Source organism: Seriola lalandi, unplaced genomic scaffold, assembly GCF_002814215.2.
Source record: "Seriola lalandi dorsalis isolate HSWRI2012SDOR001 ecotype SW California unplaced genomic scaffold, Sedor1 jcf7180002052798, whole genome shotgun sequence".
NCBI lineage: Eukaryota > Metazoa > Chordata > Actinopteri > Carangiformes > Carangidae > Seriola > Seriola lalandi.
The window spans coordinates 8,067-19,310 of record NW_019523351.1 but is presented as its reverse complement, the minus strand read 5'-3'; the positions used below and the strand labels follow the sequence as shown (position 1 = coordinate 19,310).

General features: G+C 43.7%; 2 protein-coding genes across 2 annotated transcripts in view; one reads left to right on the top strand and one right to left on the bottom strand.

Annotated features, from left to right (window-relative positions):
• The window catches only part of LOC111650750 (ankyrin repeat and MYND domain-containing protein 2-like), a gene marked incomplete at its 3' end in the record, with an annotated part of 4,705 nt that extends 2,261 nt beyond the window's left edge, over positions 1-2,444 (bottom strand). The window contains exons 1-2 of the mRNA XM_023400658.2: positions 2,309-2,444; positions 1,082-1,146 (exon numbers count right to left, since the gene is read on the bottom strand). Coding sequence (XP_023256426.1) covers positions 1,082-1,146; positions 2,309-2,375 — 132 coding nt within the window. The remainder of the gene's footprint in view (positions 1-1,081; positions 1,147-2,308) is intronic.
• Positions 2,445-4,093: 1,649 nt separating this feature from the next.
• bzw2 (basic leucine zipper and W2 domains 2) overlaps positions 4,094-11,244 on the top strand; it is an 11,000-nt gene continuing 3,849 nt past the window's right edge. Inside the window, exons 1-5 of the mRNA XM_087172436.1 lie at positions 4,094-4,167; positions 5,528-5,598; positions 7,568-7,744; positions 10,011-10,114; positions 10,216-10,293. Of these exons, the coding sequence (XP_087028562.1) occupies positions 5,535-5,598; positions 7,568-7,744; positions 10,011-10,114; positions 10,216-10,293 (423 nt within the window). The 5' untranslated portion in view covers positions 4,094-4,167; positions 5,528-5,534. The remainder of the gene's footprint in view (positions 4,168-5,527; positions 5,599-7,567; positions 7,745-10,010; positions 10,115-10,215; positions 10,294-11,244) is intronic.

The window sequence follows — 11,244 nt, the reverse complement described above, 5'->3', positions numbered from 1 at the left end:
AATAAAATTGTTTAGACTTTGTAAATTTCTTTGTTGATTTTTAAATAATGGGGATGATCAGTAATTGAATTTCCCAGTTGTGGCATTAATAAAGTTAATCTAATCTAATCTAAATCTAATTGCAGGGGCCCCCTGCCTACAGGCCTTCACCGCACCCTACAATCACCACTGACCCTGGAAGATAAGGGTATAAATCTGGTTTCTCTGGTCCAGGATATAAATACTGTTGTCTGTGATTCTTTACTGAATTTATTTAAAAGGTGAATGTAATTATTTTTGTTTTACTGCAGGGGTTCCTCTAATGCAGATAAAGGAGCAAACTGTGGCTTTAACTATGAATGTATGAATTCCCTGTGTGTGCGTTACTCCACGCACAGAGCAGATGTTTACTACGTGTGTTGCGGGTGGAGGCGACTGCGTGGGCAGGGATGCTCTGTCACCACACCTGATTCTGACAGACGGGCGCTGTGAAGGAGTCTGTGAGCTACATGTAGTGGCGTGATGCTATTATCAAACAGTGTCGAGGGCTGCGCCTGCCTCTCAAGAGTCGTCTCCATATGTCTCCATCACAATGGATAACATATGTTAAGGTGACGTAACTGTTGCATTATGAGCTGGGTGAGGGGTGGGGTGGGTGTCATCTTCAGCACTGTCATTTTGTAACTAGCCACCTGTTGAATACCTTTAATTAATTACGTTTTTTAAGGCTCAAGGCAGAGTTCTTGGGTTTGAGGTCCTACACAGGGTCACCTGATAAGCAAGAAAGGTCCTGGAGGATGGATAATATTTAAAACATGTTCTTGAATTCACATACAGATATATAAGTGAGAGTCAGTTACTGGTTGGTGAGGATCTGAGGATGTAAAAGAGGGTCACAGTTAAGAAAGGTGAAGAAACCCTGTGTTGTTATGGTTAGAAATAAGCTGTAGTGAATGTTTGGTTGGGCTGTTCCTTTAAATACTCAGGTCAGATATATTCATTTGAACAGAAATGCATCAGTTGAGCCTGAAAGTTTATTCTTGACCTCGGAAACAGTGGGAAAAAAATGTATTGGCTATAAATGTTCCTTCTGTTCTCTTACCTCGTCCAAACAGTTGACTCGTACTTCTTCGCTAGCAAGCAGCTGAGCAGCCTCCTGTACGTCACCTGCAAACCAGACGCAGCACCGTCACACAGGAACTGAGAGCGGTGAGCTTAGCATCAAACTGCACCGACACACTGGAGCAATATTAAAACAAACATCCACACAATTCATGCACCTAGAGCTTCTGTTTTATGCGTCTGCCATTTCTGAGTCAGATTTTCTGGGAAACAATGTTCTGGTGTTAAATGAAGGGAAACAAACAAACAAGATTTTCTACGAAGGAAAAATCCAGATAAACATTCACTCATCAGCCTTTTATTATTGGACACTTTATTCTTCATATATCTTTGGACAAATATCTCTGAGCTGCTGTGCACTGAATATAAACCTCTCTAGGTTCATTAGCTGGAGGAACATCAGGTTAACACATCATCCTGTCCTGTCAAAGGACCTTTTTTTAATTATTCAGAATACATACCCATAAAATACAATCACCAGGATTTTACCCATGTTGCTGTGGCCTCCCAGTGTTCCCCTCTCTCACTTGTTTATTGCTGATCATTTCAGATATGCAATAATGGCGGTTATATCATTAAAACCATGGGAAACACTGATCTTGTGTGGACAGTTTCTTGTGCTGCAAAGTGATCTGAAGCGACATTTACATGGTGCTGTGCATGGACTAAAACGTGTGAAGCAGAGGTTTTCAAAGTGGGAGGAGGGCCTCACTGGGGGGGGGGGTTTAAACAGTTTCAGGGGAGGCTCAGTGAATGGAAGAGAAGTTATTACATTAGATATCAAAAAGAGATCAAGTAAAGGTGTGTGATTTGGTTAAAGAGCTGGTTCAGAGTTACAGAGGTTTTGGGGGATTTGACAGTTTTTCCCTGATTCAGAACAAATAAAACTTTGATAAAACTTTTCTATCTATTTGGTTTAGTCTCAAGTTATGCCAAACAGCAGTAACAGGCTCTCTTGGTTTGTCTGAGGGCCGGGGGGGGGGCACAGTCTCAGACTTTGAAACCCCCGGTGTAAAGCGCTCTTCACGCTGCACCTTCACACTTCCTCTTTGTTTTTAGCTTTATTTCTGCTCTTGGACGCTGAGAGCAACTAAAGACAGTCAGATTCCTTGTAAGTGCAAATACTTGGCCAATAAAACTATAAAACTAATAAAAGTTATAGTAAGTGAAGACATCAGAGAGAATAATGAGACGGAGCAGTTCTTACCTGCAGCAATGACTTGCAGGATCTTCCTCTCGGGTGCCGACAGATCTCCTCTCTGAGGTGCAGCCATCCTCTCTGATCAGCTGTGATGTGTGTTCCTGACCTGCTCTGCTCTGCTGACAGTCTGTCTACATGTGGACTGAAGAGCTCCAGACACAACCGGCGCCTTGGAGAGTTGGGCCATTCTTGGAACGTACCACTACGCCGAACGGAGGGGAAGACGCCCGCTGTGTGCTGAGTAAAAACACTGAAGGTAAATCTAGCACTCACTCTGAATGTCACCTGACTCAGTCTTTGTGACTTTCAGATATGAGATGTGGATGTGCAGCTCTGCCCGGCGCTCTGACTGCCGTGTTCAAGGTTTGAGTCGGGGGTCAGAATCCCCTGCAGTGAAGTGATGGGTCTGTCCCACCTGCTGTCCAGCAGCATGAAGCTCAACACACTTCAGACGGAAGAGTGCTCCACCAGATACACAGACGACTGCATCCCACAGGTGAGACTGTATGACCACTGCTCACACACCTGCGCACCTGAGTCTTAGCAGCTGCTAACATCTGTCCACACATGTCTCACAGTGATTTCTATGGTCCTGTGTAGGAGTCTAAAGTCACTTCTAGTAATTGTTGGTTCACACCAAAGTAAAGTACAATTACTGCAATCTAAAATTGCTCCAGTAAAAAGTACAGAACTACTGCGAACAAAATGTGCTTAAAGTAAAAGTAAAGTAAAAGTACAAGCAGATAATTTATTATAATAATGCTGATACATTTTACTGTTGTAGCTGCTGCAGGTGGAGCTGGTTTTAACTACGTCAAATACACTCAGTCCAGTGGTTCCCAAACTAGGGGTCCGACCCCTCCAAAGGGTCACCAGAGAAATGTAAGAGGTCGTCAGATGATCCATGGGAAAAGAAAACAGTGTTTGATTGTGTCGGATCATTAGAAGCAGTGGTGAAGAAAGGCCGGCAGTGTTTGAGCAGTTAAAGCTAAAAATAATCATCAATTAGATCAATACTGATGTGGAAGTGATATCCCTCCTTACATCTGATCTCAGAGCAGCGTTCTGTCCTGTAAAGGATTCATCATGTAACTTCCTGCCCTCTTGTGGCAGCGGCAGGTTACTGTCTCTGAAAGCTGGTGTGACTTCCAGCTGTTGAATCTACAGTTTCTGTCCCATTGACAAAGGCGGGAACTCGTCCAGCGGAGGGACAGAAACATTTTTAGGATTTTGAAGATAATCCTTGATTGTAATTCCAGGGGGACGAGGTGAGAGAGTGTGGAAGTGAGAGCGAGAGAACTGCTCTCAGTGAGAACGTCCCTGAGTCAATAGTTTTTATGGAACCAGCACCTGGTGGCCATGAGAGGAAATGCAGGTTGAGGCGCTCAGGTGGTCGGCCCGGCTCTGCTCCTCCTGACATGTTCGTATGTTGTGAGTGAGCGGTGGCAGTGAAGCGACACACAGTCTGCTCCTGAGCCGACCGAGCTCCAGACAACAGGGATTGATGCTGTGGATTAGAAAGTGCAGTAATCCCTGACCCAGCTCTCAGGCTCTGCTGCTTCTCTGGAAACACGCAGCCATCAACATGTGTCTTTAGAAATAACACACACTCACACACTCACACACTAACACACCATGTGTTTCTGTAGTATGTTTGTGTCACTGAGTGACGGAGCGGGAGAGAATGAGTTGGACACACTCTGAGTAATACGACACGTGTCCTGTGCCTAAGAGTCAGAGGCAGGTTTACACTGCAGGGATGAGCTGACTATATATAGAGCAGAGCACAAGGTTAACAGGCAGACCGACACTCAGACAGTCAACACAGCCCAACTCACTCAGGCAGCACGAGGACCTCACCGCTGGTAAGCAGTTTCCAACTTATTCTAACCATCGTCCTCGGAGGAAGAGCTGCTGAGGCGGACGCAGGTTTTTCACCAGGATGAACTTTGGATATTGAAAAAGATAATTAAGCAACATTAATAAGGATCCAAGCAGCTATTGGCTAAGAGCTGCTCTCTCTCGTGCTCCTGCTTGAGTTTTAATCAATTTGTTTACATGTCCATCATTCCTGTTGTTGATTCATCTTTAACATATTGAAATCTAAATTTTAAAGAGTGCAGGCCACAGTCATTTCAGCAGTGACGTAGAAGTTGTAGGAAGTGAGTCTCACGGCTGGACGTGCTGGTTCACGCCTGTTGTGGCTGTTTCTTTTACACGTCTATGAAAAGGTTTTTGTCCTGACGGGACTCTGCTGGATTAGATCTGCTCTGACTCCTGCCTCATTCACCACTGCTGAATTCAGTTGATGCTAATTCTGCTAAAACTGCACCTCAAATCAAAGTTTGCTCCTATTTATTTTCTGCTCACCTCTCAGGTCGGTGCAGCCGACAGCAGGTGATGCACGTCAGCGTCCGGCCTGTTCGCTCTTTGCAGAGCTGAAGTTAGAGGTTGAACCAGGAGCTCAGCAGCCAGCTGCATATTTCAGGAGAAATCCTCCAAATGTGGAGACAATACTCAAATCCTCCTTGGGTTTTACTCTTTGGATTAGCAACTCAAAAATTCAAGATGGCCACCATTTCCAAGATGGATGACATTTCAGGCAAGAAAATGTCTTTATTTTTTTTTATTTTTTTTTTAAATTCCCCCACATTTTTCTGATATGAATGATCCACGTGTCAAATCAAACATTTAAAAATGAAATGTAGTTCACTGGAAGAAATGAAACCGGTGAAAACAGTTTACCTACATTTTACAAATTAAAACCCTACTGAATTAGACCAATTATAGCGAGCGACAGGCCACGAACCTCAGCAGCATAAAAAACATTTCAGTTATTTAAAATAATATTTAATGGACAATAAGAATTGTGAATTTGACATCTGCAGAGTCAGAAACATGGCGGCCATCTTTTGAAATTTCAAGTGGCTAATGGGATTTTTCAAATGAACGGCCTCAGAGGGATAAACATACCCATTTTGATCCTTGCATCCACATTTGAAAGATTATCACAGTTACCTGCTGCATTATAGTGACTGCATGACCTTTGACCTCTACATTTAAAAAGAAAAAACACAAAACAGCTGCTTTTTTTTTTAGTTTGCAAATCAGAAACAAGGAGCAGCGACGGCTCAATCCAAGAGCTGAAGCTGGTTCAGATCCTCTGTCACTAGAGGCAGAGTGAAGAGGAGACCCGTCACATGACGACCTGTTTGTGTGTTTCAGGACTTGTATGAATACCGGTAAGCAGCAGAAGCCAGTGCTCACAGGCCAGAGGTTTAAGACCAGGAAAAGGGGTGAGTACCAGACAGAGGGTTTAGGTTTGTGTCTGAGCTGTTTGTGTTTCTCTGCACATTTCAAATGATCAGTTTATCCACCAATAAACACACACACACACACACACACACACACACACACACACACACACACAAAGCACAGTAGACACTGATGTCACAGACTCATTGGTGAATATCTGGAGGGAGTTCCACTGTTTCAGAGTCAGACTGAGCTGCTGAACACGGAGGGGAAATTTCCAGACGTTGCTCTGAGTGACTCGTTATCAGCATTATCAGCTAAATGCTAATGTGACCAGCTCCTAACACTCAAACGCAGAGAGAGCTCCTCGCAGGAAGTTGGCACAGAGACTCGGACCATCTGACTCTCTCTGCGAAGGCCGGGTATCGTTTGACCCTGGAGTTTCAGAACTGATAAAAGCGATTTAACTTCCTGCAGAAGCATCTTGTCAGTGAACGGAGCAGCCTCAGTTTTTAAAGTGTGTGAGCAGATAGACAGGAACTTTTCCTGAAGTAAAATATAGTCTGAAACTGATAACATGATAGAATGAATAATCATCTGATTAAATCAGTGTTGTGGGTGAAAAATCCTGAGTGGATTAAGTTGAGCAGCTTAGCTCTGTGCTAGCTTTCAGCTGTGGGTTACAGGAAAGAATCAGCAGACAAAGATCTAAATATACTCTGATCGTCATGCTGGCCAGGGCGGTGTAGTACAGTACACCCAGTACACCCAGCACGAAGTACACTCAGTACACACAGTACATACAGTACACACAGTACGCACAGTACACACAGTACGCACAGTACACCCAGTACACACAGTACACACAGTACGCACAGTACACACAGTAGGGAAGCAGATTTGAAGTTTTGAGTTATGGCTAAAAAGTGTTTTGTGAGGTCATTGTGACCTCGACCTTTGACCTTTAGCCACTAAAATCTGATCAGTTCATCCTTGAGTCTGAGTGAAGCTCTGCTGAGATATCGTGTCCACGAGAACGGGACAGACGCCTCTGACTGTCGCCGGAGCGGAGGCAAAAAAAACGAGTAAAACATAATTAAAATGTTTTATAAAAATGTGATTTACAGCATCACCTCACAAATGAAAAGAAAACATGTTATCTCACTTCCTCCTGATAACATCCAGTCTTCAGGGAGCTCAGAGTTCTGCTGCCTTCATCTTGTTTCTGATGCTCAACAGTCAGTGTCGGTTACTGATGTGGTCAACAATAAAACTACAGTCCCTGTGAACTGTTCCCTGGGGTGAACTGACCCTGTGAAGAATGTGTTCAAATGATGAAATAAGTTGTTGATTTTTCCTGTGAAGATAAACATATATAAACATCTAAACATCTGTATAATATGTACATATATAATCTGTAAAGATTATATATATTATATATATTATTTCTGTCAGAACGCTGCGGACGTGAAGTGAGTGAGGTGTGATGTTTCTGGTGCTGCTCTCAGATGTTGGTCTGGTGCAGGGCGGGTCCAGCCTCAGGTCTTTATTGGTTTCTATTTATATTTTACCTTTGGGTCACATCATGTGCAGCACATGATCCACTCACATTACTCCCATGTGGACCAGCTCCAAGTTTGTTTTTAGGATCAATTTAAAATCCTTTTATTTACCTATGAGACAAATAAAGGAGTAAAATATAACATAAACACTCATGAGTAATTAAAACACACGATGAGCTAAGAATACTTCCCACTCCACTGTGTCTCCACCTTCCTGTGTGTCTGCTCATAAACACTGGATTGGGAAGTGGAGCGGCACGTCTGACCCACACTGTTGGGAAGGAGGTGAATGGAAACCAGTGGCTGCTCTGGAGGCGGGAAACTGAATCTAAACCACTGTGGACTTCAGTCACCTGTGAGCAGTAAAGTGTAAATACATTAGAAAGCACAAAGACGTGGGTTGGCACTTCTCACCCTTCTGCCCTGATCATGTGACCCTCTGTCCTAGATGAAAAGGAGAAGTTCGAGCCGACAGTTTTTCGAGACACGATTGTTGCGGGCCTTAATGACGCGGGCGGCGACCTGGAGGCTGTAGCCAAGTTTCTGGACACCACAGGGTCGCGGCTGGACTACAGACGCTATGCCGACACACTGTTCGACATCCTCATCGCAGGGAGCATGCTCGGTGAGTCCAGACGGGCTGAGGTCATCACCTGTGACCTGTGTTCATCTTTCTGTAGATGACAACATGTAATTACACTGTGATATTTATATATATATATATATATATATATATGATTAGTATTGATTTGCATTACATCATATAGCATCATTACTGTAGGAGACTCCTCCTTTAAGAAACGAGCACACAGGTCGTCTGTGCAGCAGGTTATTATGACATCATAGTTAGGTTTTGTTGCTAGGTGACATCTAGTGGTCGTAGTGATGATGATGTAGTGAGGTGGACTGTGACTCAGGAGAGCGATGTTCGATTCCCATGTGAAAGTAGCTGTTTAATGTTGTTTCTATGAACCATGACTGTACGACAAAGTTAACCACAGTTATTATTGTAACCACGACAACAAAGATTCTCTGATGTTGAGGAAGTATTTATTTTAACCCAAATCACAATCTTTTCCTAAACCTAACCAGGCCATGACCGTTATTATAGTAAGTTCTGTGATTATATTAACCACTCTCGGTACAGTCTGCATGTTTATTATTGTAACCATGACAACCGAGTTCCAGTAGGCCTGTTGCTGTAGGGGCGCTATTTCAGGAGACACTCCTATGAGTCGCCTCTGTGACATCACCCACAGGTTTCTGAAGCTCAGAGTGAGCTGCGCCACCATTGCCATCTTGGCAGTGTCTGACTCCGCCCCCTAACTCCCAGCTAATCCAAAAATGGGCAAAGAGGAGGGGCACGAGGCTTCGGTGCATACCTGTGTAATCCTCCATAACTGTAGTCCTTAATAAAATGTAAACAGGTGAGTTATATAAACAGGTGTCATGAAGGAGGAAATCAGCTCTAGAGACCAAAACAGTTTTTGTACCAGGCTGTAAACACGTTTATTTCTGCTGTAAAGTTGGACATTTTAACATGGGAGTCTATGGGGACTGACTCACTGTTGGAGCCAGACTCTAGTGGTCGTTAGAGGAACTGCAGCGTCTGCTTCTTCAGTGTTGAAGCTTCATGTTTCAGTCTGGAGGTTGCAGCTTGTATTAGAGGGTTGTTCAGGTCGGAGGACTGGTTGCAAATACTGGAATAAGTTGGTGCTTTGTCCTGACCCTCAGGACTCTTCTTCCAGGACTAGACAGCGGTCAGTGTTGTCGTCCTCACGGAGCTCTACACCGGTTCAGTCCAGGGCTGCATTGTTCACACAGACAAGGACAGAGGGATCACTGCTGGCTCTGTCAGATTAACACAGTAATTCCCTCTGATCAAACAGATCTCCTCACTAAGCACCGGAGAACTCAAGCCTTCAGCTCGGTCGTCTTCTTCTTCTTCTTGAAAAATCTGTGAATTGGCCGTCTGCTTCACAAACAAAGTACAAATACATCGACTCTGATCTTTGAACGCTTCCATGGAGATGTATAGAAACAGAATTCACTTTTCGTCTGTGTGAAGAGTTTCATTCCCTGAGCAGCAGAGATCAGGTGCAGCTCTCAGACCTGTGGTCACATACGTCAGAACCTCCCTCCATGTTGGTAGAAATCACTTACCTACAAGATTAATGAAAGACAGCCTGTCTCCATTCATGGAACCTGTGTAACCTTAGACTGATCTTAATCTGTCTGTAGTATGAGACACACACACACACACACACACACACACACATCCTGTCCTGTAATCTGTGCTCTGCAGCTCACTCTCTGTTAAACCAATTACAGTTAAAGGTTTTACTCTCTAAACTCAGAGTTAATAATAAACAGCAGTTAGTTGATTATCCAGCCTTAGCAGGGGGTCCAGACTCTCTTCAGCATCTAAAGGAAACAGCTGAGGTGTTTCTGAAGCCTTCACACCAGGACGAGACCTCGGGGCGGACGGGAGACGTCTGGGCTTCCTTACTGAACCTGCTGTGACACGGACCTGAACACGTATCAGAAACTGACAGAGAAAATCAACCTCATTGATTATTTATCTCTGTGAGCTCTGTGTGTAAGCTCTTTTCAAAATAAGACACTTTGTTCACAGGAAATAGCAAAATAAAGGCCATGAAACAAAATACACAAATACAAACTTTACACATTTTAGAAACAAATCCCATCATGCACTGGGGTCATTTACACTCCCACCAAATTATTTTTAATACACTCAGCGAGCACATTATTAGGAACACCTGTACACGCCGTTAGCTTGAAGCGACCTAAACCTGAAAACCTTGTATCAGCCAGGTGGCCGTCACATCACAGGACAGATCATGTTCTCAATAACACGTCCTCTTCCACAGCTCCTGGAGGAACTCGCATCGATGAGGGCGACAAGACCAAGGTGACGGCGTTCTGCGTGTTCACCACGGAGGAAAGCCACGCCGCTCTACGTCTGTATGCTCAGGTACACCTGCGCATAGGGAGGAGGGGAGGGGTTCTGCTCATTATATAAACATGTTGCTTGTTACTCGGCTAATTATGCAACTGTGTGTTTTGTGACGGCAGGTTTTCAATAAGCTCATCAGACGATACAAATATCTGGAGAAGGCCTTTGAGGAGGAAATCAAAAAGGTGAAGCCTTCATGATATGTAGTGGTGACATGTTTGCATCTGTTTTCTCTATAAAGTCCACTATTATTATAAAAATACTACTAATGAAAGTGAATCGTTTACAGCTTTTAAAGCAGGTCAGGGTGTGAAATAAAGAGTCATAATAACATCTGAACATGTTCGTTCTGTTTGAAACCTTTGCTGTCACCTCGGAGCTAAACACCTGACTGAAAAATCAAAGCACAGAACTTCTTTTCCTCAGCGGCGGCGCTGTTTTTAAAGTCTTGACTCCGTTGAACTGTTTCATTTTATTTAATTTAATATCTACATTAGCATATAGTGCTATTACTAAGTCTATAAGATCAATCAAAAGCATCCCTCCAGGAAGTCGCAATAATTAACACAAGTTCATCCAATCCCTTGAAACCTCAGACCAATCACTGCAACATTTACACAAAGTTTCCTGTGAGTTGAACCAATCAGACAAGTCTGAAGGAAGCCGTGATGATGTCACCGACAGACGTGTGTGACATGAACGTCTCACATTCACCAACAAACATCACTGTTAAAGACGAGTGAAGACGTTCAGCGTGTCTTACATTAAAGGTAAAATAGTTGTGTACTGCGTGGAACATCGTGGAGGAACCACAGGTGTAGAGCTGGAGCCTCCTGAACGACGCTCCACTGCTTCTGTTCTCCAGGTGAAATAAAACATCTACAGTCACATGATCACGTTGATGTTTATCTACATTTGAAGAAGCTGCAGATCCGATCATCAATAAAGAGTCTGTCATGTAGAGCTGATAACCTGCATCAAGCAACATGCAAGAAAACATTCCACCTGAAAGATGGCGGCAGCTGCTGCGGCCTCTGAGCTGCTCAGTGAATAAATGATGAAAAGATGAAAAGACAGAAAACATCCTTTCATTCATCCTTCACTCTGATGAAACTGTTTCATAGGCAGAAATCATGGGGGGGGGGGGG